General features: G+C 41.6%; 1 protein-coding gene and 1 long non-coding RNA gene across 6 annotated transcripts in view; one reads left to right on the top strand and one right to left on the bottom strand.

The window, feature by feature from the left end:
* Positions 1-2,310, bottom strand: part of Ino80c (INO80 complex subunit C) — a 23,024-nt gene extending 20,714 nt beyond the window's left edge. The window contains exon 1 of one of the 5 annotated variants that reach the window (XM_010638045.2): positions 2,065-2,310. In XM_010638045.2, coding sequence (XP_010636347.1) covers positions 2,065-2,220 — 156 coding nt within the window. In that variant the 5' untranslated portion in view covers positions 2,221-2,310. Of the gene's footprint in view, positions 1-1,501; positions 1,772-1,883; positions 2,007-2,064 lie in introns of those variants that run through there. The other 4 variants (XM_010638046.2, XM_019209597.2, XM_019209598.2 and 1 more) reach the window with 4 other exon arrangements.
* Positions 2,298-27,400, top strand: part of LOC104871942 — a 40,037-nt gene continuing 14,934 nt past the window's right edge. Inside the window, exons 1-2 of the long non-coding RNA XR_783006.1 lie at positions 2,298-2,367; positions 3,536-3,624. This is a non-coding gene — a long non-coding RNA (uncharacterized LOC104871942). The remainder of the gene's footprint in view (positions 2,368-3,535; positions 3,625-27,400) is intronic.

The following is a 27,400-nucleotide window of genomic DNA, read 5'->3' as shown; positions in this document are numbered from 1 at the left end:
ATTCCCCAAAAAAAAAAAAAAAAAAAAAGAAAAAGAAAAAAAGAAAAAAAAAGAGAAAAGAGCATATGAGAAACCCATACATATCAATTTTTTTTAAAATTAGAAAAATAATCAAGATAGTTCACAACAGATGTTAGAATGGCCCGCACATGAAAAGGTGGTTAGTATTAGCCATCAAAGAAACAGTGAGTTACCTAAAACAGTGAGTTACCACTATCTATTCAACAGAGTGGCTAGAATTTCAAGACTGGCAATGCCAAGTATTACTGAAGATGAAGAACTGGAATTCTCATACTTTGCTGGTAAGAATGAAAAATTGTGAAAATATATTGGGAAATACCATTTAACAGCTTCTTAGTTAATGTGTGTCTACCTTCTGATCCAGAAATTCCACTAAAAAACAACAGAAAGGAAAGCATAAATCCATACAAAGACTTGTTTGAACAAGAATGTTCACAGCAGTCTCTATATAAAAGCCAAAACCTGAACCGGGTGTGGTGGCTCACACCTGTAATCCCAGCACTTGGGCAGCTAAGGGAGGAGGATTGCTGGGAGTTCCAGGCCAGACTGGACAACATAGTGAGACCTTGTCTCAAAAATAAATAAATAAATAAATAAAGTGTCCAACCCTGTAAACTATTCAAATGTCCATCAGCTTTTTATATAACATATCAGTAAAGAATGAGCTTCAAAAATACGGTTTCCTAAAGGAACCCAGAAGGCCACAAAAGAAAATGTGTTCCATAAGATCCCATTTATATTATATTCGAGATTAGCGGTTATCGCTGGTAGGGGAAGAACAGAGTAATTTCCTGGGGCCCTTAGGTGGTTTTGTTTTATTTTTGTACCAGGGATCGAACTCTAGCCTTTGCACTTTGGAGGCAGGCACCCTGAGCTCAATATCCAGCCAACCTTAGGTTTTTTGAGACTGGGTTTCACTATGTAGTTCAGGCTTCTCTTTAACTCACTATGTAGCCTATGCTGGCCTTGAACTCGCAGCGATCCTCCTGCCTCTGCCTCCCAAGTGCTGGGATTACAGGCATATGCCAATAGGCCCAGTTCAGTTCTCTTTTTAAAGACAGGGTCTCACTATGTAGTCCTGGCTGGCCTTGAACTCACTATGTAGCTCCAGCTGGCCTCGAACTTGCAATGATCCTCTTACCTCAGCCTCTTCAGAGTGCTGGGATTACAGGAGTTCGCCACCACACCCAGCTATTGGGTTCCTTAGAGATGCCATCTTATCTGAGCTGCAGCCATGGGTGTATACACAAATTAAGTCAGTGATTTGTACTCTTAATTTGTGCGTTTTACCACATTCAAACCTCACCTCAAAGATGTACCAAGAGATTAGGGAGAGTCATCAAATACAAGGGCAGTGTCCATCTAGATACAACAGTCGCTGGGCAAACTCCATGACACACCATGAGCGGAGGGGCACCAACACTCCATCTTTGCTCTCTTACTGCTGTGAATACCGTGTAGGACCAGAGAAAACACTAACCCATTCAAGCCACCGTGTTGAAAATTCTTTCCGGAGAATGCAGAGCCTGGTTCACCAAATGACTTTAAATCTCTGCCTTATGCTGTGCTCAGAGCTTTACAGTCATCTCATCTAACTCCCTGAACCTCAAGGGGAACCTCCTTGAGGAAAAACTGAGGGTCAAAAAAGCAAGTTCCTAAGGATGAGGGGGAGCCACACAGATGAACGCGACTTCGTAATTCTCCACGGAGGACATCAGGGCACTTTGCACCTATGACAGTCGAAGAAGAACGCGGGGGAGCCCCACCTACTTCTGAAATACTGTCCAAAGGCGGTCTTCTACTATCAGTAAAAAGCTCCCTTCTCCCCTCACAATACAAAGCGGGTGTCTCTTTAACCAAACCTCAGGTATCCAAATGAAGGGGAAAAAAGTCACACCAAGCACTAGTGACGGCCTCAGCTTGCAGCGCGCCCCTCCCGGCACTGCACACGCACACGCGCACGCCCCGTGCCGCGATCCCACGCATGCGTTCTCGGTCCCATCCAACCCCGCGCATGCGCAAATTACGAGCGCGACAGAGTACCTGCGCAAAGCCAAAACTGGATACCTTTTTCTTTTTACTGGCGCCATACCCCCCTCCGTTGCTGCCGTTGTGGGAAGGACTGGCCGGCCTCTTCTTGCTGTTCCGAGCAATCCCTGGAGTGGAAGTGGCAGCCACGATTGGAATTTGAGCCGCCATCCTACCCTGTTTTTTCTCTTGCTCCCCTCCCCCTTTCTTAGTCCAGGCTCTGGGACTTCCGGCTCGCGCTTACTTCCGTCTTCATGCTTGAAAACCCGGCCTGGATTACGGAAGAGTTCTCTGACTTCTCTTAGTGAAACCTAAAAGGTGGAACTCCTAGTATATTCCTTCGGCGCGGGAAGGTGTTAGTGGGGCGGTGCCCTGCTACCCTGGTATTCAGAGTCGGGGCCCTGGGGCACATGGCTGGAACTCCCCAGTAAACATCTAATCTTTTTAAATAACTGTTTTTAAAAGTTAATTATTGCGTTGACTTTTCTGACGTTGAGTCAGAACACTGGTCACTTTTGATGTCTGAGAATAGAAATTGTCCACCATCAGTAGACTAGATAGATCTCCAAACTTTTAGCGTCCCCTTGGTCACTCACTGCTTTCTCTGGGGGAAGAAGTTTGTGTATCAATACCGACTAAATAGACTAGAGTGTTCCTTAGCATTTTGGGGCTTAAAGACCCCTTTGACCTGTAAACTATCCTTTGCCTTTCTGCATTCCTCTCATAGCGTTTTACCTTTCAGATTTTAGGGAAGTCACGGACGTACTAAAACCTATTTATGAATCTGCCCTACTCCTTTATACTTTGCCTCATACTACTATGTTTCTTCAGAACCTTTGTAACATGGCTAAATGGTTTATAAAGTAATCTCTGAGGGGAAGGCAAATTATATCTTATTTATGTATCTGTCCCCAGTTACAATACTTTGAAATCATTGGTACATTGTTTTAATTAAATAGTGAATAAAGTGCATACAGAGACTAGTTGGAAGCTAAAGAGACATATGAATTCAGGTATTTGAAAGAAATAGGATGATTTAGAGATGAAAGAAAGCAGTCAAGGAAAGTAGCAATATCATTACTGTTATGGTTTGGATCTAAAATGTCTTCCAAACTCAGAGTGATGGTGCATGCCTGTAATCCCAGCACTCAGCAGACTAAGGCAGGAACATGGATGCAAGTTGGAGGCTAGCGGAGGCTACACTGTGAGCTCAAGGCAAGCCTGCACTACAAAGTGAGGCTTTGTCTCAAAAACAACAAAACAGACCAATGTCTTCCAAAAGCCTGTGCTAAAAACTTGGTTGTCAGCTGATGGACTTTGGGAAGTGATTGGATAGTGAGGGCTCTGATTTCCTCAATGAGTTAATGCATTGATAGATTCGTTATTTGACGGCATTATTAGGAGATGCTGAAAATTTAGGAGGAATAATTGAAGTGAGTGAATGAATGAATGTTCTTTCCCCATCCCCTTTCCCATGTACTGTAAGATGTGCTGGTTTGCTCTACCACATGCTGGCTACCGTAATGTGTCACCTCACCATGGACCCAGAAGCAAAGGAACCAAGTGACTAAAACTGTAAGTCAAAGAAACCATTCCTCCTTTAAGTTGTTTTCTCAGTGAAGAAAAGCTGACTAACACAGTTACATCTTCTCTCATTTGGAGATTGGAATACCCTATCAGTGTTGAAATATTTTCTCCCACATTGGATATCTATTTCTATCCTCAACTAAATCCAATCTTTTACATATTACAGACTCAAAGACTCATGCCTTCAGCCAACCAGTCAGCTAAGCAAACCCTCTTTGGTATCAGTCATCAGTTGAGCGTACTTCTCTTCTTCACTGCTACTGCCCTTATAACTCCAGATCCCATGTCTGGATCTGCACTAGTCCTCAGGTGGAAGTTTGGGTCTCCGTCTTTTCCCAATTCATCCCTGATCCTAGACCAGTGATGGCAAATCTTTTAGAGTTTTCAGTGATACAAACAGCCTGCTGTAGCACACATGCTAAAGGTTCACCACCACTGTTGTAGACTATCCTTCCCTCTGACTGACAGAATGTGCTTTCTACATCACAAATCTAACTATACCACCTACTTTTATTCCTCGAGGCTCTTTTACCTTTGGGGTAAAGGCCAAATAAATTTTTAATTTTGGCATATAAGGTCCTTAGGAATTGGGCCCTACCCTCTTCTCTCCCTCCCTGAAATCTAACTTCTTGTGCTTCAGCTAGGGACTTTATTTCCCATGGTATACCTTATTATTTTAAGTGATCATACTTTTGTTTCCATATTTCCCCTTCTAGGATTGCTTAGCTCCTTGCCTGGTTACCATCCATTTTGACACAGATCATATTCTACCACTACTGAGAGGCTTTCTATTACCTTACACACCCTCTTTCCCTTCTTCTCATCTCCATTTTGTGCATGTGTCTGTGAGGGCATTGAGCACAGGACATTCTGCCGATCTACTTTTTGTATTTGCTGAATTTGAATGTCTTTTTTTTTTGTCCTCATTGAGTTTATTGGTACATTCTAGGTATACAGTACAGTTAAATTCATTATTGGGATCTTGTACCTTTACATGACAGGGCTTGGTTCTCATTTTTTCCTCTTGTCCCTGCCCTCCCTTCACACCCTTCTCCCCTCCCCATTTACAAACATTTTATTTCCATTTTTTCATTTTCTCCTATTTTTTTCCTTTTCCTTACTACCTTTCCCCTACCCTTCCCACTTTCCCTACACCTTTAGCCCTTTTCTTCCTATGAATTTGAATGTCAACTTGCTACTTTTCAGAAGTCAGACAAATGGATGCACCATCATTTTGGCTTCTCATTATTAAATTCAGTCCTGATCTTGTCGAATGCTTTCTTACTGAAATCCTCACCTTGATATCTCAAACACCACCATTATTTTGTTTCCTCTCTCCTAACCAGTCATTGCCTCTTTAACAGTAATATTCTTTTACCAAATCATTTCTAATTCTACTATAGGTTTTTCAAAATATACATTATAGTCACATTCTCCTGAAGGTATACATTTTAAAAGTTTCCCAGGTGCTCTTGTGAGCAGCCATGTTTGGAAGCAGCTCTTCCAACTCTTCCACATCAAAAGTCCCTTGTGTCCAGTGGCCCTTGCCCTTCCCAGTCTGTACTATCCCCAGCTTCTTGGGGTCTCAGTTACCATCTAAGTGGAGATCACTTTCAGATTTACCGCTCTTACCAATTTTATTCTCTAAAGATGCATACCCAAATATAAAATTCTTTCACCCAGGTAGAAATAAACTCAGATGCTTTATTGGTCAGCTTTCTCATTGCTGGAGAAGATATCTAACATAATGATTTAAAGAAGAGGTTTGTTTGGTTCATGGTTTCAGAGGGTTCAGTCCATGGTCAGCAGGCTGCAAAGTGGAAACACAATGGTAGAGAGACTTGGAAGAATTCTGCTCAACTCATGGCAACCAGAAGCAGAGTATAGGGCAAGAGTATCTATGAGAGATATACCTTATACCCCCAGCAACCCACCTCTAGCTAGGCCCCATTTCCTAACAGCACATTCAGCTATGAATATTAGTGGTTTAATCCACTGATGAGTATAGTTCTCCATGATCTCTTCACTTCTCCAGAAGTCTCTTAATCCAGTCAAGTTGAGAATTAAACTCAACTGTCACAGATGCTTACAGACACCTTGCACTCAGCATAGAAAAACAGAAGTAATCATCCTCTCTGCTCTTCTTTCAGTGTTTTCTATTTCAATAAATGCCAGGCTTACCTAACAGTTGTTTAAACTGTGTCAAGGAAGTTTCCCTTCACACCTCCCCTTCAGCCATCTCCATCCAAAACCCTATTCCAGCCACCATCATCTGTCTCTCTTGGATTGATACACCATCTTAAGAATTGTTTCCCTGCTTCTACCTGTCTTTTCCTATGCCAAAGTCTTCCAGAGTTCTGCCTAACTTATCTTCCAGCAAGTTTAGTGTTTCTGTTTTAATATTTAGATCTTTCGTCCACTTGGATTTTAGTTTAGTGCATGGTGAGAGATAAGGGTCTAGTTTTAATCTTTGGCATGTTGAGATCCAGTTTTTCCAACACCATTTATTAAAGAGTCTATCTTTCCTCCAGTGGGGATGGTCAGCTCCTTTTTCAAAGATGAGGTAGCTGAGTACATCTGGAGTTATTTTTGTGTCTTCCAGTCTGTTCCACTGATCCTCATGTCTGTTTCTTTGCTAGTACCATGCTGTTTTTATAACCGTGGCTTTGTGGTATAGTTTCAAATTGGGAATTGTTATACCCACTGCCATGTGTCTGTTGCCTAGGATGGCTTTTGTTATTCTAGGTCTCTCATGGTTCCAAATGAATTTTTGGATTCTTTTTTCTAATTCTGTGAAGTATAGTGTTGGAATTTCAATTGGCATTGCATTGAATCTGTATAGCAGTTTTGGTAGTATGGCCATTTTCACTATGTTGATTCTTCCTACCCAGGAGCAGGGGATATCTTTCCATTTTCTTATACCCTCTTTGATCTCTTTTTTTCAGAGTACTGTAGTTTTCAGTGTCATTAACTTTTACTCATCCTTTTTATCTTGACTGACACACTATTTTTTAGCCTTCCCTAGCCAACTGGTCCAGTTCCATGTTCCTGGTCAGTCTTGGTCAACCAGTACCTGTAGATTACCCTTCAAGTGATTATTCCTGAGCCTGGAGATAAATACAAGAAAAACAACTATTCTTAGTTCCTGTTCTCAGAGATCCCCTAATCTAGTAAGGAAGGAGAGACCTTCTGTGTGTCTTCCCAGCTGGACATGTGCTTTCAGTGGGCAATTACCAGAATTGTCAAGGATCAAGAAGCAGAGCATCCATAGATGATAGGAATAAGAAATATGAGAAATGCTTGAAGACAACTGTGCAAGGGATCAAAGGTTTTGAGGTGGTGAGAAACCTGCTCCATATCCATCTGGGTAGTACCAGTCACTGCCCAGTGTTCACACATGGAGAGACTATACAATTTGCTGCATGTGTAAGTCATGTTACCTTATAGATAGATTAACATTGATGACTCATATTTTGCTAGCATGCATGTTGAGACAGTGCCTAATAAGCCTCTCCCGAATTCCCTCCTTATCTCAAGGATAAGTCATTCCTTATTCTTGAGAACTTGCAAGGTGTGTCTCACTTCTGCTGCAGTGTGAGCCCTTTTGTGTGCTGTCTCTTCTACCTCTTTACCTGTACCTGCAGCACCTATGTTCCTCATCAATGCCACATTTCTTTTGACAAAGGCTGATGGAATTGGAGCCACTGTGGGATACTGATGACATGACTGTGACCCCTCAGCCAGAGTTGTGATCCTAGTTAAGACTTAAGGATCATGAATACATAATGTACTTGTTGAGCTACTCCAACTCATTGAGCCACAGAGTGCCCACTTTATTGTCTCACAAAAATCTCAGGGAATGCAGTAGATATTTGGAATCATGCTGCTACTGGATGGAAGATGTGTTGCATATCTTATCTTCATAATATGTATGAAGTATGCTAGTCACTTCTCACTCTATAAAAATGGCTGCTGCTGCAGTTGATATGGGGCTCCTTGGTGATATGAAGAAACTTGAAGCTGCTACAGTCAAGACTTTCAAAATTGCCAGCTCGTAGCTACCCAAAGAGGAAGCATGGTGTGCACTGTATTCTGAGCTATTAGATGTGCAGCTACATGGGAAGCTACATTTGCCTGGGATCTTTTTCTCCCATCAGGAGTTAGAGCCCCACCTGGCCCCACCTTATGTCTCTTTTTCTTTTCTTAATCTCCCACCATCATTTCTCACTCCATGGACCCTTCAGTCATGTGGGCTGTGGCACCCCTATCTCATTGCATAAGAGGACCCAGGTCAGGGATCCCCAGGCATACTTAAAAGGATTCAAATGAAGAATAGGTACAAGGGACATGGAGCTTTGGGCTCCCTGCAGCTGGGCTGGGAGATGGAAAGGTGACTGAGGAGGAGATGCATTTTTAAATTGCCTTGGCAGGAAGTTGTGATCTCCTACACTTAATGGAGGAGATGATGGAGGGAGGGGAGGAGGTATCATCGAATGATGGTGGGTGGAAGAGGCTTGGGAAGGGTCATAGTAAGATTTGAAAAAGCCACCCTTTAAAGATATCATGAAAAAGGATTGAGGAGAGACCTGAGAGAAACCTCGTGATAGTGCTCAGAACCACATACTCTTGGGCAGGGTGAGCACAACTGAACTCCAGAACACTCTTTACAGCAGTGACAAGGTGAGCAGGAGCCTCGCAAGCCAGGCCCACACACAGCTGTGCCCCCTACACACACACAGCTGGTTCAGTCAGGCTCATGCAATCGTCTTTCTGAATGTCGGTCTCAATGGGTAGTATTGTTGTGAGAAGTCTGAACGAGGGCAAATAGTTTTAGAGCCATTTTGCTTACTAGAATTACTTCTTAAATCTATGCCAGTTATAAGTAAACACCAATCTAGCTCTACAAACATAACCCAAAAAGGCTGACAGAGGATTTCCCAAATAGTGGGGTACTTATCTTTCATTGTGAGAGGCAGGAGCCTGCTTCCAGGGTGGCATTTTCTTCACCTTTGTGCTCCCCCCATGAATCCCACTCTGGGCACTGACCCTTCTCTTGCCAGAGTTTCCACCCAATACTTAAAATGAATTATTATTTTAACACTTGCTCTTTGTGCATACCACAGAGAAAGAAAACAATTATAATTACTATAATTCTCCTATCTCTGAGATTCTCTCCCTTTTTTTGCTCTCCTAAAACCTCAAATTTGCTAATCCCCAGACTGTGACAACACTCACCTTCTTAAATTGTCAGCCTTCTCCCATCCCCCTTGCCCAAAATCATTTTCCTAACTCTGCTGCTATGTTGTCTGCTTTTGTTCACACATGACCCTTTGTTTCTATCAGCTGTGCTGGTACATTGAGATAATACTAGAGAAGGTCAGACCAAAAGTTTCGAGGGTAGTCAGTTATGGAATTAAACAGACAATGTGGAGACTTACAGCTGTTCATTTTCTAAGTGCATGAGCCTCCCCTGCCCTGCCCTGCCCCACAACACACACACACACACACACACACACACACACACACTCACTGTGAAATCGAGGCTCCCTCCAGGATATCCCTTGCTCAGCCTTGGTAGATGTTATTATCTCTGCCTGGAAGTAGGTGAGCCAGCCGTCCCAGCTCTCAGAATGAGTCCCAGCCCTGAGGACAAGGAGCAGTGATAGAAGAGGGTGTAGCTGAGAAAGGGAGATCATTCTGGGAAAAGGAACAGTATGAAGGACTGAGCCCCACCCCCAGCCTGCTCAGCTTCTTTCTTGGTTCTTTTGATCCCAGTTCTTAGACCCAGTGGCTCTGACCTCTTGTCTTCTCCCATTCACTTTCATAACTCCCTGCCCCTATTATGCAGCTTTCTCTGAAATGTTCTATTTGTTTCCCACCTGCTTACATTAAATCTCTGAACTTTTTGGGGGGATTAGAGGTTTCAGTGTAAACTGAACAGTTTTTAAGCTGCTGTAATTCAAGGAAGTTCCCATGAGCAGATATATGAAGCATTTTTCCTTGTATTAAATAACCCTTCACAGTTGCTATTTCAGTGTTTCCCTTCTGATTTTCATTTCTGCCATTAAAGGGCTGTATTTAGACATCTTCCACCACACACTCATATTCTTACACATTTTCTGGGTTTTTTTTTTATATACTCTGGACTGAAGTGACAGAGTAACACAAGTGTTAGAATTATGTCTAAAATAATAGATGCCTAGGAATGAGGCTCTGATTGAGACAGGATGGGTGTCCAGACACCAAAAATATGTGACCAAAAACTATAGACTCTGGAGGATTTAGTAGATCAAGAACCTTATTGGGGGAGGGGGTCATCTAATTTTTTGTCTTTGGTTCCTTTATCTTTGAAAGGAAATTTTGTTTACCTAATCAAATTTGTTTGCCTGTGTTGTCAGAGTTTTTTATTAATTAACATTTTCATTAAAGCATAACTCACATACAAAAAATATACAAATCATAAGTGGATTGCCTGATGAATTTTTACAAAGTAAACATGCTTGGTAATCCAGCTTAAGAAATAGGATGCTCCGCATTTTAAAAGCCCTGATACAGGCCCATTGTCAGTCTCCAGAGGCTACCATAACTCAACATTACCATTGTCCAGGCTTTCAAGAACAGAGGTTAGTTCTGAATTTCATAGATAAGCAATGGCACACATATTCTATGTGTTCTTATGTGTCTATCTTATCTGGTGAGATTCATCTTTGGGGCATGTAGCACTATTTCATTGCCATTGTTGTACTGTTTTTCATTTTGAGCATATTCTATAGTGTGTGTTATTCTTCTAGTGGGCATGTAGATGTTCCACCATCTTTGGTTCTTCTGAATCAAACTGCACTGAGCATCGTAGGTACGTATGTCTTGGTATATACAGGTATACATTTTACTGGGTTATACCAAGAATGGAATGTCAGGGTGCCAGAGTACGGTTTAATAGGTAACTGTCAAACAGTTTTTGTAAGTGTTGTGTCAATTTACCTTTCCACTAGCAGCAAATGACAGTTTGGATTATTTCACGTGATCGAGACCTTTTCACCAAACTTTATAATGAAAAACTACTTTGCCAAATAAATGCTCCTAGCAAGGAGAGAGACAATAAGGATGATAGAAATCATACTCAAGTGAAACCTCAGATGAAGCATGGAGTCATTCTAGACCATGAAGTCCTCATCTCTAAAGCAGGAATGATCTTTAAGATCAATTTCACCATAAAAGTCTTAGCTCATTTTGTGATTCCTTTGACATATACTCTTGGTGACTCCCTGTGCCTGGATCCGAGTGGTATCAAACAGCGAATGCATATATGTGTGTCACAGAGGAACTGTTTTCAGTGCAGTGATTGAACTGTTCTCAGACATTGATCGGCTGAAGGGCTTAGGAAGGATGGGTGGAAAATGAGAAAGAGGAATTTGTAAGAAGAGCTCATGGCCGCAGAGTAGGGTTATTTTGTCCCAGGTGTCAAAGCACAGTTGGCAGCATGGCAGAGATTGAAAGGAGCCCCAATGAAAGGAGGCACACTCTGCTCACCACCTCTGCCTCTGCCTTAGCAACACACCCCTACCTACTCCTCCATGCCCATGCCAGGAAGGGGGATGCTGCTGTCTTCTCCCACAAAACTCTCCCCAAAGAAGGTTTGAGTGAAGCTACTAGGTGGTTGGGGCCTGTGGCCTGTGCTCAAACCCTTGTCACAAGAGAGACCTAAGAAATGTGGATATGACAGTTTGGGCCTCTGTAAAAAGAAAGAGTCCAGAGATACCAGGCCATGTCTATGGTTATTGATAAGAACAAGAGATAAACTGCCAGTTGTTCACTCTTCCCAGAGTTTTTAAGATCACAATTATAAAGCATCAAAATATTATTCTTCCTTGTTTTCTACAATTAAAGCTCTTCAGATACACACCTTAGATACATCCCTAACCACAAAGGGCACAACTGACACATGTCCAGAAATGACACAGCTTCTCAAAGGCATGAAAGGTATGAAGGAAGGTTTGCCAACCCAAGTGGTGGCCAGAATAAGCCCCTGTAATTTCCCATTATATGAAGCAGCCACCCAACAGGGCAAGTTTTGTTCCCAGACCTGGAACATAATGCTTTATGATTCCTCAAAGACCTGAATACTTTTACTCTCACCTTCAACCAAACACCTGTTATCATTCTGAGGAAATTTGCTTCTTCTCATCTGTCCAGAAGCCCAGCTACACTCTACTAACCACTAAATACCTTACAAAGGGCCAGGGGTGTAGCTCAGTGGGGCTGCTTCTGCCTGGCAAGCCCAGGGTCCTGAGTTTGATTCCAGGTACCTGCAAAATAAACAAACATCACAAACATATGCAGTGTCATGCTTAACCCCCAGTCTCCTGGCCATTCTCCTCTGGCTGGCCAGACCAGCTAGCTGGCTTTTGTATCACTGAGCCCTCTAGCCAGCCAGTCATAGGCATATTGTTTAACAGCCACCTCTGCTCACCTCCTCCCAACCTCCCCCCCCCCACATTGTGGTTCTTCCTGTACAAACGGTGCCTCCTTCTCTCATGAAGGCTTGTCACCCACCTCTGCCACCCCCTGTAATAGGACAAGCAATCACTCGATTCAGCTTGAGAAGAGGGGACTCCATACAGAAAATATGAGCCCAGCCCCCTGCAAAGTTCTGGAGATCCATCATGGGCACTGCCTTTACCCTAGGACTTCTTTTTTAAATGCAGATGCTTTCTATAGTGGTCAGATGTTTAGTTACTCCTGGCGTCCCACTGTAGATTACTTTGTAAGATCAATGTTTGAGCCAGGAGTCTGGGGGGCATGGGGACAGTGTCTAAAAGTCAGCAAAGAGAGTAGAGCAGCAAGGAAAGGGTTTGAGAGCAGATGTCATCCAGGGCTCTTGTGACCCCTGCCTCTTGCTCCCACTAAATGCCATACCCCACCTTTTTCACTCCTAACAGAAGGAGAGACACAGCCCAAGCTGGCACCCCAGCCAGTGTGCCCTGTTGCCTGGTCTCATTAACCACACGAAACAATATTAGAGCACATCTCTACCCTGATCCTCAGCCCTTTCTGGAGAACCTACTCTGAACTTAGCTCCTCACATCTCAAACCCTCACACCTCCCTGCTGCATCTTTGTAGAACACATTGATCCCCATTTGTTCAACATGAATGTAGCAAAACCAGATGCTGGAATAGCCCTTTACGGTTTACAAGCGTTTTCATATGTATACTTAATCCTCACAACAATCTGCCAGCGGGTTGCTATTATGTTCATTCCAATACTTAGGAAATTGAGGTTCTAAGAAGTTAAGGGATACTTAAAGTTGAAGTGACACAGCTACACAGTGGACAAGCTGGTCTGCACAAGCAAGGTATCTGATGTCCACTCATGTGCTGGAGAACATCAGAAGCATTCCTGGAGAACCCGGTCCCTCTTCTTTGTGTCAGGCCTGAAGCAATCAAAGCTTAATTCCTTCTTTCTTGCTTATTGCATTGGACTGAATCACCAGTACAGTGTTGAATAGAAACAATGACAGTAGACATCCTTATCTTATTCTTAATCTCATTGGGAAAGCATTCGTCTTTGCCTATTAAGTATGATGTTAACCATGCAATTTTGTAGATGCCATCTATAGTTTAGCTCTGGAGTGTTCTCTCCAAAAGTTCCTACGGCAAAGGTTCACGCCCAGTCCTTGACATTATGGGGAGGTGGTGGAATCTTTAAGAGGTGGGATCTAGTGGCAGAAAGTTAGGTCCTTGGGGAACCTGCCCTTGAAGACAATATTGGAATATCTCCCTCCCTTCCCCCTCCTCTTTCTCTTCCTTGTCCTTTCCCTCTTCTTCTTTCTCTCTCCTTCCTGCCTGCCATGAGTGAGTGGCTTCCTCTACCACCAGCACTCCTCCATTAGTATTTTGTCTCACCGTAGGCCAAAAATCAATGAGCCGATTGACCATGAAGTGAAACCTTCAAAATGATTAACCAAAATAAAGCTTTCCTCCTTATAACTAATTTATCTCAGATATTTTGTCACATAATAGAAAGCTGACTCACACATGCCCTTTATCAAGTTGCGGAAGTTCCCTTCTGTGTGCTGAGTTTTTAATCATGAATGAACATTGGATTTTTTCAAATGTTTGTTCTGCGTCTATTAATGACACCAGATAGCTTTTCTTTTTAGCCCATTAATATGACAAATTAGATTGGCTTTTAAATGACAAAGTAACCCTGAATTTCTGGGTTAAAGTTCACTTGGTTATAAAATATTTTCCTTTTAATATTGTATTTGGTCTGCTACAACTCTATTGGGAATTTTTGCATCTATGTCCATTAGAAATATTGGTCTGCCATTTCATTTCTTGTCATATCTTCATCTGGTTTTAGTACTGGGGCAACAATAATCTCATTGATTGAATTTAGAAATATTTCTTCCTCTTTATTTTTTTTTGTGAGACACTGTGTGTTATTTCTTCTAAACCTGTTTGATTGAATTCATCCCTGATGATATTTGTGGCTGTTTTGAGGCTCCTTCACTGTTATTTTAAATAAATAATCCAGGAAATGTCAACAACTGACAATCCCAGTTACTATTTTTAGCTTCAACATTCTCACCAGTAGTAGACAATATTATTATTTTTAATCACCCCTGAAGCTCACAGGAAGAATGAAGCTGGCATCTGAACGATGTTCTAGTGGTAACTTGTGGGCTGAATTCACAAAGAGCTTCTTTCTCATTTGACCCAAATATTTCAGAAACCAATGGTTTCTGAGAAGGAGTACTATTTCAGTTGCCTTAGTGATACTTTCAGCTCCCTCACTTAGGACCCTCAACCAAATGGGTGCCTGCAGCACATAATTTCTCCCCTAAAGGGTACATTCTCTCTCTCTCTCTCTCTCTCTCTCTCTCTCTCTCTCTCGCTCTCTCTCGGAAGCAAAGTCACTATGTATCCCAAGCTTGTCTCCAATTTGTGGTCACCCTCCTGCCTCAGCCTCTCCAGTGCTGTGATTATAGGTATGTACCACCACACTTGGCAGTGCATTGTCTCCTTTTCATGATTCAATTCTTTCCCTCTATCCAGGTCCAGCTAAAGTCCTCGACTTCCCTGAGATTTTGTCAGTTTCACACAGACCTTTTCCTGAAGCTCTGTTACCTGGACAGCTGATACTATACAGTTAAGCCCTTTTAAAATTTTACCTTATGCTATATTTTCACTGGTTCCTGTATATTTTCTACGTGAATTATAAGCTACTTGACTTACGCTGCCTCAGAGAACCTCATGTGGGGTTGACTGTTTTAAGGCTAGTCATTATAGCATTTTACATTGCAGTTCTAATTTTACAAAGCCTGCTCTGAAGTAGCACCACTGAAAAGCAAACATTAGGGAAAATATCTTCTCATATGCATGGCTGAGTATATTAGATGCAAGACTGTTTATCTCTTAAGTACTATACTTGGTTTTCCTATTGGCAAAGAGAAAACTACATAAATTGATCTGATTTTTAAATGAAAATTCTAAAAGCATTTTGCCTACAAATTTCATCATATTCCATCATGAGGTAGAGAGCTGGTTTCATATTTGCTAGTATCAGGTGACCTTTCCAGCCATGGCACTGCCATGCTGCTTCGGGGATTACACTTGGTACCACCACTTACTCCCGGGGCTCCTGCTGTCACATGCTGTTCCATGCCCCAGACTCCATACGCATGCTGTTCCCTCAGCCTGAAAACCCACCAAAAGGCATATATTGCTCATGCTGGAACAGCAAGCTCTCAGCACTTTATTGCCAAACCCCATGAAGTCTCTAAGTGTTATCTGCATGTTTTCCAGTTCCTCATTTTTCTGATTTTTATTTCTCGTAAGGATGTGTCTTTGCATCTCCTCATGTACTCATGACCTTGCTGCCTCCTAGTCAGATCCTGGATATTTGATTTTTATTTCCTTTTCTTGACTCCCTCTATTACCTTCCTAATTTTTAAAAATTGTTTTCATGACTTGGGCTGGTTCAGGCTTGGGTCACACCAAGTCTTGGTAATGAGGAATTGGCAAACACCAATACTCCTGAGCAGAGAAGAGAGAGAAAACAAGAGGGAAACTCCTAGCCACAGAGCCCAACACTAGACAGGGTGTTGGTGAAGCATCACAGTTTCACTTCTTGACCAAGAGAAAGCCTGCTCAACCATGTGCCTGCATGGTTATCCCCTTCTTATGTAACCCCTGAAGGCCAGCCATTATCTCATCTGAATTACATACAGCAGTTGTCTTAAACCTCTAATACTGATTGTAAGAGGAAGTCATCTCACACCCACAGCCCAGCCTCAGCGGGACCCAGACACATGGAGATTCACTAGTATTAGGCTCATGTGGATTTTATATGATTATATTTTTGTTCTTATTAATAGATTTAAAATTTTTGAGATAAAATAGCACTTTAGCTTTAAAAGGCCAATGGTACATTTTAGTAGTCTTTGATGTACCACACACTCAGTTGTATTTTGGTTCCCTTGTATGTTACATCCCAGACAGAGCTCATTCAATTCTTGATACACAAATGTGTATCTGAAATTGGAAAAACTTATTCTTCTGACAAATCATCTTCCAGATTTGCGCTCTGCTCTTTGGCCCTCCTGCCCTACTAGGGGTAAATATGTCAGTGTTATTTTGAAACATGTTTTAAATAATATCTGAAATCTGCAATCCTGGGCATTCTTAAATGTTTTTCCTCTTCTCCACAAAAGGTAGGGAAACTTCATGTAGTTTTTACTGCCACTGGTATAAGCAAAATATATTTTCAGAACAAAGCACACTGACTAGATTTTTAAAAGTATTTTAACATTTTTTAATTAAATGTTTTAATTTATATCTGAAGTATGTGGTCACATTCATCATGGACACTTGGTACATGTTCATAATTCATCTTAAATGTTACTTCCCCTTCCCCCTACCACTATGCATTTCCCCTTCCCATTTGCAAAAGATCTTGATTTTCTCAAGTGATAAATTAATTGCTGGCTTCACGGTTCAAATATTCCTGGTTGGTGAAAGACAAGTTCTCAATCCTGGAATGTCCTTCCCCTGGCAGGATATGAGGCAGGGGGAGCTCTTGTCCACTGTGCCCAGGTGGCCTCTTCAGATACCCAGGCCCTTGGCTTTCTCTGTGCCAAGGGTGCTGAGGGAGTGGGAATCTGGGCCAAGGAAGCCCAAGACCTAACTTCTCAAGCAGGGCCAAGCTTCAGGCTATGAATGCATATGAGTAAGGCCCAGTAGGGGCTAGGCTTTAAAGAGTACTTGGTTAAGTAGAAGTTATACTGACTTTTAAATGATTTACAACACCTTGCTAAAAAAAGAAATCTGTCTCTACAATCAAATCTTGCTAGGACCACTGGTTGACTGCCCCTCTTTCTCTGGGATTCATCCATCTCTCTGGAGGCTACTAAGCAGCTCAATGCAGATCTCCCTGTTTCAGGACCCCATAGAATACTCTGTGTGTGCATCTTTCATGCCTGTTATAATTTTTTTTTGTACCAGGGATCCAATTTAGGACCTTACACTTGCTAGGCGGATGATGGCACCTCTGAGCTAAATCCCCAGCCCACCTCACAATTACATCTTAAAAGGCATCCTCACAGAACTGACCAATAGAGAGCTAATCTGGCCTTCAGCTCTGCATTTAGATAAATGAGGACTGAAGGTCAAGTGGGAGAGTTTCCCAAAAGAGGAGAGTGACTGGAAAGAGAGATTGCCTGTCTTTGCTGCTGAAGCACCCTGTGGGGTAGTAGTGGGTAGAGTCAAGAGACTGCCCACACCCCTCCCTGCATGCAGCCATGCAGCCCTGCACAGAGAAAAGGAGAGCAATATTGTAAATGAAATACCACTGGAGACTTACAACTCTAAATGTTGAAGTTAGACTGACTGAGATGTCAAGGAATCAAGAATGGAAATTCAACTAAATATATTTGGAGACAGAGAGAGTCATATCCTGTTTGTATACTGGCTGGTTCAGCCAACTTAGTAGACCGGCTTTCTCCAGCCCCTGAGGGCTCAATTTAGCCACAGGAAAATCTCTCTCCCCTCGTGTGTATCCTGGACTACCTGGGTCTGACTCAAGAGCAGTCTTTTGGAAGATAAGACTAACTCCAGCTCAGATGAGAAGGAAGGAAAAATACATATGAACATTACTCTTACAATGCATTGGCCTGCAAACACCAGTCCAAAAACAAACAAACAAATAAAAACAAAACAAAAAGCCAGAGTTCAGGTTAGTAAAGAGGAGGTATCCTAGGTTACCCAAAACCTTTGCCTGAATAAGGGTCTGAAGGCTCCTTCAGCTCATTCACACCCTCTGTGGTTAGATCCACCAGGAAATGTCTTATCTGTAGCTTTGGGTTTCCCTATTGCTAAAATAAATATCAAGAGCTGGTTCCAGCAACCTCACAGAAGTGAACTAAATACAGTTTCATGAACTTACACACACACACACACACACACACACACACAAAATCTCAACTCTGTACAAAGCCATTCTGTACCAAAATGCCCCCAGATTTCATCATTGCCTATGGAGCCCCTCATGGAGACTGATTATTAGCTTTATTATTCTAAGGATATATTTAGAGTGTCCTTGCTGTGTAACTGTCTTTGGGACTTTACAACCTGGTAGTCTACTGATGCTAAACATGCACAGCCCCAGCTTACAAACAAGTTATAGTCTAAAAGTAAATTTGCAGATTGGTTAGTTGGCACTCAGAAATCAAGTTGGCACTCAGAATTCAGTTGCACAGTAAAACCATGCCAAAACTAATCCATAAAACATGTGCAGTCACATTAGTAGAAAACAATGCTGTTATGATAATGAAGCCAACATGTATATCACAAGTAGATATTATATACCAAATAAGAGCACGTACGTTTGCTAGCTTAAGTCTAGGTACTTTAACATTTTTTTCCTAGCTCTAGAACATTGCTATTTCTGCATCTTGAAAACTTATTCTGGCCATAAAGCAAATATAACGAGGGGATGTGGAACATTGTGATGGAATTTTTGGCAAGTCAGAGCCACCCACACATTTCTCCTCTAGGACCTCCCTGGGCCACCTCCAGCCTCCTCCATGGTCTCTATTAACTGACCACTTCCTGGCTCCACTCACTCAACCCATTTTCCCATCTTTCTCTCCCAAAGCCAGCATGGATGACAGCTACACATAAAGTTCAGGAGAAGGAAAGGTTGACATTTACACTTTTAAATTTACTAAAAAATATTTAATTACAAAGAAATCAAATTGCAGGTTCTCAGTTGCCAAGTTCCTACTCCACCTAATCTGTAATAGTCAGGTGTACTCAAGTGGCACCACATTTGGACAGAAAGGTCTCATAGGTCTATCTCAGAATTAGTCTCTTTGTCTACATCCAGCATGGGTTTCCCCATTTAAAGCCACAGACCCCAAGGCAAGAACTGGTTGCATAATTTGTGGTTTCCATTACAAGATGAAAATGCGGGGCCTCTTTCCAAAAGTACCATTTCAGGACAGTGATAGCAACAGCCTCAATACACATACATTTCTCTTGTTTATTGTGACTCCATTTCTAAATTATCTCCATATTATGAAAAATCAGGTGCTATACCGAGGCCTTTACACACATTTGCCATTTCTATCCTCCTCCTCTAGAGATTAAGTACTGCTATGTTTAGAAGAAACATACACATAGAGTAAAAACCAACGACAAAACACCGGTAATAGCAAGAGCGACCTTCCACCTGCCATTTAAAAGGCCTTCTTGTGTTTGACCACTCATGCTATAGATAAGGTGTGACATTGTGTCTGTACACTATGACAAAAACAGACAATTCGCTTTTTCCAGTTTGTACCCTGTTTGTGGAGTTGTGCTTTTAAAGTACAGCTTGATCCTGTATTAGAAACCTGTACTGTTCCCTACCAACTGGATAGTTATATTCAAATGATTTATGTCAAGAGCCTGACAATTTGGCTCATGACTTACACTATTGCCCTTAGCTCCTTCTTCCCCCTAACTGAGCTCTCTGCCATGCTCAGTCATTGCATTCCTGAACACATCACATATATTTACATGAACTACACACACACACACACACACACACACACATCTCAGAACTCCTGAACACATCACATATATTTACCTCAATCTGCAGTGTTCCCCTAGCTCCATTCTAATTCAATTCTTTCTCTTTGACCTATCTCAAGTCTGACCTCTGTACAGTTTTCCATGTTGTTAGTTATGTTTTATGTACCACCTTTGTCGTCCCAGTGAGAACCTCAGTAATGGTTTGCCAAATGGCCACAGCAATTTCTCCATGCTTATATGCAGTGCCTTTTGCCACTTTACCCTTAAGAGTCAGTTTCTGTCTTCACCTTTTGGATCTGAGCTTGAATCTGAATATGATTCGTGTTGGCCAATGGAATGTTAGAATATTCTGAAGTCACCTGTAAGGAGCCTGGGCTAGACAGTGAAGGATGTGAGAAACCACACGGAGCAGAGATGAGTCACCTCAGAGGACCTACCAAAGACAAGTTGTCCTTGTCCAAACACCTGGCCAGCTTCTAGATGTGAGAACAAAACCATGCTAAATCATTCATCTGGACTAAATATCCTGGCCTGGAAAAGCCTTCCTACTCAACCAGGCAATTGTGAACAAAATAATAAGTGTTTGTTTTTATATGCCAGTACTTAACAAAGGATAGTTTGTTATACAATAAAAGCTAACATTCAAGATCCTATATCCTTCAGATGATGCTATGATCTACTTATCTGAATCTTCAGGATCCAGCTTTGTACATGGGATCAGATCTTCAATAAGTGGTTGCTACTGATGATGGCAATAAGAATTCAGAGTGCCAAGAACTGGGGTTGGTTTGTTTGTTTGTTCATTTTTTGGTACCGGAGATCAAACTTCGGACCTTGCATTTGCAAGGCAGGCAAGGTGCTGCTGAGCTAAATCCCCAGCCCAAGAATTGGCATTTGAAGGAGGACAGGCCTATCCGAGTGTCTGGGAGGTATCATCTCATTCTTAAAACCTGGATGGAAACAAGTAGGTGATATCGGAGTGCATGTTAACCTCCATGAACTCTGTGGAGTATCTTTCATGAAATCTCTCATCTTATACAACAGTTTAGCTGTACGCTAATTTAAGTTCAACAGGAAGAGACGTTAACTACAGGGCTCTTTGGGATTGAGACACTGGTCCTAGGATTTATTTTCCAGGGGAGAAAATTGGTCATTATTGTTCTTTGCCCTCTTCCACCTGAGGAAATTTATAAATATTTCCCTAAGACTACCAGTTCATATTTTCTTAACCTAACTGAAATTTTTATTAAGCAAATAAAATTAAACAGTCCTCAGTGGTAAAGTCATCTAAATTCTTCAGCAGGAGCAGCCCTGTGCAGCTGGGTCCTGGATACCACATGCTCTGACAACATTAATACTTCAAACCATGTGGTCAAAGAACACAAGGAATGACATCCTGCCTAATGGTTAAGGCCTGATTGTGGCTTTCATGATGGATTATAATAATAGCAGTTATTGGCACTGAATGCTTACCATATGCTATTGATTGTTAACATGTCATGCTCTTTAATCGTCTCAAAATCCCCATGAGATAGGGACAATTATTATTTCTTTTTTTAAAGATGAGGAAACCCTAGTTAAAGCACTAGGAAGTTAAGTAACTTGCCCATGGTCGCAAAACTAGTAAGGAGCAGGTTTGGGGCTTGAGGTGAAGTGTTTTGTTTTTGCCATCCTACAGCTTGCAACACTTCGGAGTTTGTCTGTTGACACCGCCATTAGACTCTGCTGTCTCCTCTCCTTGCCTCCTACTCAGTCCAGAATTTCAGTGGCCCTGCAGCCTAGTAATTTCTTGAGTCCTCGGTGGACTTATGCTATTTTAACTCTTAAGAGACTGGAAGTGCTTTGCTATGGTTGGGATGTACTGTGCTCCCTAAGGGCTAATGTGTTGGAAGTTTGATCCCCAGTGTGGTGATGTTAAGAGATACAGCCTAGTGGGAGATTAGTAAGATTTCTGCCCTCAGAAGCAATTAATGTAGTTCCCATGGGACCCTGATTCGTTCTCGTGACAATTGTTATGAAACAGTAAGACTGGTTCCTCTCCAGGCTCTCCTTCCACCATAGTGCCCTCTGACATGATGGCTTCATCCAAGGCAGAATTGATGAGCCTGCAAGATCTTGGGTGTTGAGTCTCCAAAACTGCGAACTAAATAAACTTATTTTCTTTGTGTAGTTCTCACCTTCAGATATTTTGCTATAGCAACAGAAAATGGATGGATACATGCTTATTACATATCTCTTTACTTGTTTAAAAGCGAGTGGGACTTCTCCTGTGAAGCTTCTGAAAAAGAACTTACAGAACTTTCAGCTAACATTTTGCTGACACCAGCCCAACTCCAGGCTGCAAGTCCCCTTGGAGAACCAGAGAATTTGCTAGTGGTCATGCCCCACCACCTGGCAGTGTGCCGGGAACAATGCAGCCTCTCTCCTGGCTGCGTGCGTGAACGTATCTGCAAGATGAGGAACAGCCTCACCTGCCAGTCCTGTCCCTGCCTTTCCAACTTTTAGATATAGAGATGAACAAGGAAGTGGGGGGGGGAAGAGAAAGAAAGAAAAATGTGGCAGATCTCTCCCTGTTTAGACGGGGTCTGCAGCCTCTTCTCCCTCTTCCTTTCTGTTACTTTCTTAGATCACTTTCCTCTTTCTCTTTTCTTCCTCCAGTTCAATACTTTTCTGTTTTCCTTTCACACAAGATCATCTTTCCCTCTGGTGTTTTCTAAGGTTATAGTTATTTGCTCCTAATTTAGGTCAGTTTCCCTGTTGCTATATGCTGCTACTAAGGCTTTTAGCAAAGTCATTTCTCCACTATATTTTGTTCTGGTTTGGTTTCATAGTGTAGAAGATTGAACCCAGGGCTTATGCATACTAGGCAAGCACTCTCCCACAGAGCTATACCACAGCCCCATCCTCTCCCTTTTATTTTATTTTATTTAGTACCGGGGATCAAACTCAGGTCCTTGTGCTTGTGAGGCAGGTGGCAAAACCACTAAGCTAAATTCTCCGCCCTCCCTTTTATATTTAATAGGAAATCTGAGTTCTATATCTTGTCTTTCCTTACATGCCCCTGCCAGTTTGAGCAAGACTCTAGCCTCAGATTCCAAGATGTCTTAAAATGACTTGTTTTTGTGTTTTGAGACAGGTCTATGCTGTATAAGCAGGCCTTTAGCCCTTGGACTCAAGGTATCCTCCTGCTTTAGCCTCCCAAGTATCCAGGACTATAGGCACATGGCTTTTTAAGTGTTTTTAAAGGTTATCAATTGAGATAACTCCAAACATATCAGTACAGTTTTCCCTATGGCGCAGATGAGATGAATTTGCATTTACACAGCAGCACTGACTGGAGCTGAATAGTGAGGGAGAAATGGCTTAGGCAGGACCGTAGTGCCTCACAGGAAGGCGGAAGCAGTACCCCAAGGAAAATGTCCGGGCAACCCTGGTCAGGCATTCTCATAAAACTCCGGTCAAATTCAGGCTCAGCCCAGACGCCTTCGCAGAAGAGTGACGTAACTTCATCAGAGGCCTGTGCAGAGCAAAATGTGCGAAGTAAGAAAGAGTCATAAGTAGCCTCCTGAAGGAAGTACTGCCCTGCAGAGAAAACTCTAATTAGAAGGATCCTCGAAAATCCATATAAGTGATGCAGGAGAAGAAGAGTCAGACACAAACAACACCAAAGCCAGATAATGATAGAAGAAATCTAGTAAGACTCTTCTCCCTCTTATCTCCCCTTTCACGTGGACCTGTCCTGGAGAAGCTGGTGGCAGCTTAGTTGGATGGGACAGGACAGTGGAAGATGGAGCAAGTTGTGGTGACAAGGAACCCCTGGCCATCCCTCCAGCATATTTCCTAGACGATTAAGGCTTAGCTAGGGGAGGAGTTTAAGTCAGGTGAAAGAAATGTGTTTTGATATTAGACTGGTGGAAACTTTTTAATCCCTAAGTGTGACTGGAAAGTCTCAAATTTCATTCTAGATTGGATAGAACTTTCTTAAAAGTAGGGAGTATATGTGCTTGAGGAGAAAGCTGTTTTATAAATTTCACTCGGTAGAGTTCGGCTCAAGCAAAGGAAGATGCCTTGGAACTGCACATGGTCCTAAAATTTGCAGACCCAGAAGATTCTGGCTAAATTAAAGAACCTGGATGTGGGAGTGCTGCACATATGGAAGCATGTACTTATACCTATTTCACCATTTCAGTTTCAAATACAAGATGAACACATCCCTAAAAGACAAGGGAGTAAGATCTGAGGTAGTCTCACAAGATCCTTTGGTTCCAAGAACCTTTGCCTAGAGGCTACTTTCAAGGATCTTTCCTGGGTCTCCTCACTGTTACCCTTATAGCTTTGCACCCCCAACCCAGATGGCTTAGAGTCCGTGCCAAAGCAGCCCTAAAGCCCAGAAGATATCCTGATATGTTCTGCCTTTGTTTCATGTTGAATCCCAGGAATTGTGGAGATTTGGGGACGCTCTACCCTCATCCCTATAGATAAAGAACTTGGGCTAAAGTCCCCCTTGATGGAGCAAAATATACACATCTCTCAGTGCATAAATCTTGAAAAACAGAAAATAAAATTCTGAAGTGACTTAGAAGTTCTTAAAAAGAAAATTCCCCAAGATGGACATGTTTCGATGTATGGGAAGGTCACATCACATTCAAGCATTCTATGTAAATGACTGTATATCAGAAAGCCATTTTTCATTCTGATTTCAGTTCAAGTGCAAAAGTACACCCTACCCTGTTACCCCTATTGCATGTAACTAAAAATCATAATGTTGTGTGTGTGTGTGTGTGTGTGTGTGTGTGTGTGTGTGTGTGTGTGTGTGTGTGAGAGAGAGAGAGAGACAGTAGAAAGAAGATAGGGGAAAAAAAAAAGATCACAAGTGAGATTGATTTCTGTGCGCAGGTTCCTGGATTTTTTGTTTTGTTTTTCTTTGCTTTGTTTTGCCCTACTCGCGTGCACTCACGCACACACATGCGCATACACACACACACACACACACACACACACACCTTCCTCCATCAGAGGCAATGTGAAACCCAGAATGGTGCCTTGGGGGTGGGCCAAAAAAGCTCCAAGTAAAGTTCTCTCTTTCTGGTATGAGGATGGGAAAGGGAGAGAGAGAAAGAAGAAATCCCTCTTGCTTTTCGTTGTTCCTCTTGTCTCTCACCTAACACTCCAAGCAACCCAATCCAGTGGTGGTGACAGTGATAATGGTAGCAGCAATTGAACCTAGTACCTAAAACTCTAAGGGAAGAGAACTCTTCTCTGGCCAAAGGGACTGTTGTCCCAAGAGCATAACGAAAATTTGAATAGCTTTTTGTCTGAATCCTCCTCTTGCTTAGCTTTCAAGGCAAGATAGAGTAAAAAACAAGCTACATGGTGGGGAAATTAAAGATCCAGACTTCTGACCAGAAGGCCAGGAAAGAGAGCCCTGGGAACCATGAAATCATACAGATTATGGTGAAGAGGAAAGTCAAGAATGCAATACCATAAAGTTGTGTATGACCACCTATGTTTGTTTCTGAGCTACAAATGCATGTATCTGACCCCACACATCATTTCAAAAATTTAAAGCAATGAATTATTGGCTAGAGAACCCTTCAGATATGTGCCTCTGGAAGGTAGAACAGGTTAGGCCTATCTGAATAGCCCTGAAAACTTGGGAAAATATAACATAAAGAGTGAAATAAAGAGAACTATATGGTGGTTAAACTTTATATATTTCATTCTTAGCAATTAGATTTTAATGCAAAATAAACTTAAAGTTAAGTATGTATATTGTAGTCTGAAGCTAAGCCACTCAAAAAAGCATCTAAATGAAGTGTTCAAAGAATTCAAAAAATCAAGAAGAAACAGAGGAACAAAGACAAAATGGGCATAATACTTTAGATCTAAATCCAAACATATCAATAAATACCTTAAATAAAAATGGCCTCAACACACCAATTAAGAGACAGCAATTCTAGGATTGGATTTTTTTTAAAGTCATAACTATATGCTGTTTATAAAATTCTCAAACTCTGCTGTAAAGATGCAGGTAAGTCGAGAGGGAAGGGATATGTCATGTGATCACTAATCAAAACAAAGCTGGAAAGCTCTGTGTATTAACATCAGACAAAGCAGACTTCAGAGTAAGAAAGCTCACTAGTGATAAAAAGGAAATTACATAATAGTAAAATATTAATAAAAAAGACATATCAGTCCTAAGTGTGCATGCACCAAACAACAGAGCATTTAAATATATAAAACAAAACCGGAGAGCCAGCCTGTAATCCCAATACTCTGGGAGGCTGAGGCAGGCAAATCTAAAGTTCCAGACTGGGCAATTCAGCAGTTTAGCAAAACCTTGTCTGTCTTAAAAAGAAAAGAAAAAAAACAAAAAAACAAAACAGGGGTAGCTCAGTATGAAGGCCCTGGGTTCCATCCCCGGTACTCAAAAAGACAGTTTCAGGGAGTTGTGGTAGAGGATGGACAGAGCTGAAAGGATAAAGTGCAGAAATATACCCAGAGATTTTAATATCCATTTCTCAGTTTTAAAAATTTGTTGTGTAACTGGAATCCCCGCGCCCCCACCCTGGACCGGGGATCAAATTTGGGACCTTGTTGCTTGTAAGGAAGGTGCAGCACCACTAAGCTAAATCCTCAGCCCTCTGGAATTTCTTTATTAGAAATAATGTTTAAAATAAGAATGTTGATATTGAAATAGATCTAAAAAAGTCTAATGACTATTTCACACAGGAATTATCAAATAACCTTCTTAAAAGATCCATCTTCCTTGAAAGGTTTAAAATACACTGTATTTTAGGGAAAAAACATTTTACATATAACTTTTTTAGGGGTCATATGTTTTCATATTTTCTTTTTTAAAATTATATATTTCACTTTTTATTGGTTACAGATTAATGGGCTTCATTTTAGCAGATTTCTACATGCACATGACATATTTTGATCATTTTTTAAAAACCAAGCCCCTTTTCCTAGTTTCAGAGTTTTTGGGAAGGGGCTTCAGAGTATATAACACATTTTGTTCATACCCATCCACCCCATTATGTGTCCTTACAGTCCTCTCTGTTCCTCCTATTCCCTTTCTCTTGCCTAACAATAGTTTCCCTTCTATTTTCTTGTCATCTTTTTTTCATTCTACATATTAGGGAGAACATGTGATATTTATCTTTATGAGTCTGGCTTATTTTGCTCAACATGATGATCTCCAGATCCATCCATTTTCTTATAAATGACACAATTTCATTCTTCCTTGTGGCTGGATAATAATACCTCACTGTGAATATACACATTTTTTTATATTTATTCATTTGTTAATAGGCCCCTAGGCTGGTTCCCTATCTTGGCTATTTTGAATTGTTACAATAAATATGGGTATGAAGGTATCTCTAGAGCATGCTGACTAATTGCTTTGGTTATATACAAAGGACTGGTACAGTTGGATAAAATGGTAACTCTATTTTTAGTTTTTTATGGTACCTCCATAATGATTCCCATAGTGGCTGTACTAATTTACATTCCCATGGGCAGAGTACAAGCATTCTTTTCCAGATGCCTCTCCCATATCCTGACCAGCATTTACAGCTTTTTTTTTTCTTTTGTATTCTTGATGATAGCTGTTCTGACTAGTGTGAGATGGATCTCAGTGTAGTTTTTATTTGGATCTCTCTCTCTCTCTCTCTCTCTCTC

The sequence above is a fragment of the Fukomys damarensis genome, unplaced genomic scaffold (assembly GCF_012274545.1).
Source record: "Fukomys damarensis isolate Sample0158 unplaced genomic scaffold, DMR_v1.0_HiC HiC_scaffold_30, whole genome shotgun sequence".
Classification (NCBI taxonomy): Eukaryota; Metazoa; Chordata; class Mammalia; order Rodentia; family Bathyergidae; genus Fukomys; species Fukomys damarensis.
The sequence above is the reverse complement of the archived record's forward strand: the minus strand, read 5'-3'. Positions and strand labels throughout refer to the sequence as shown.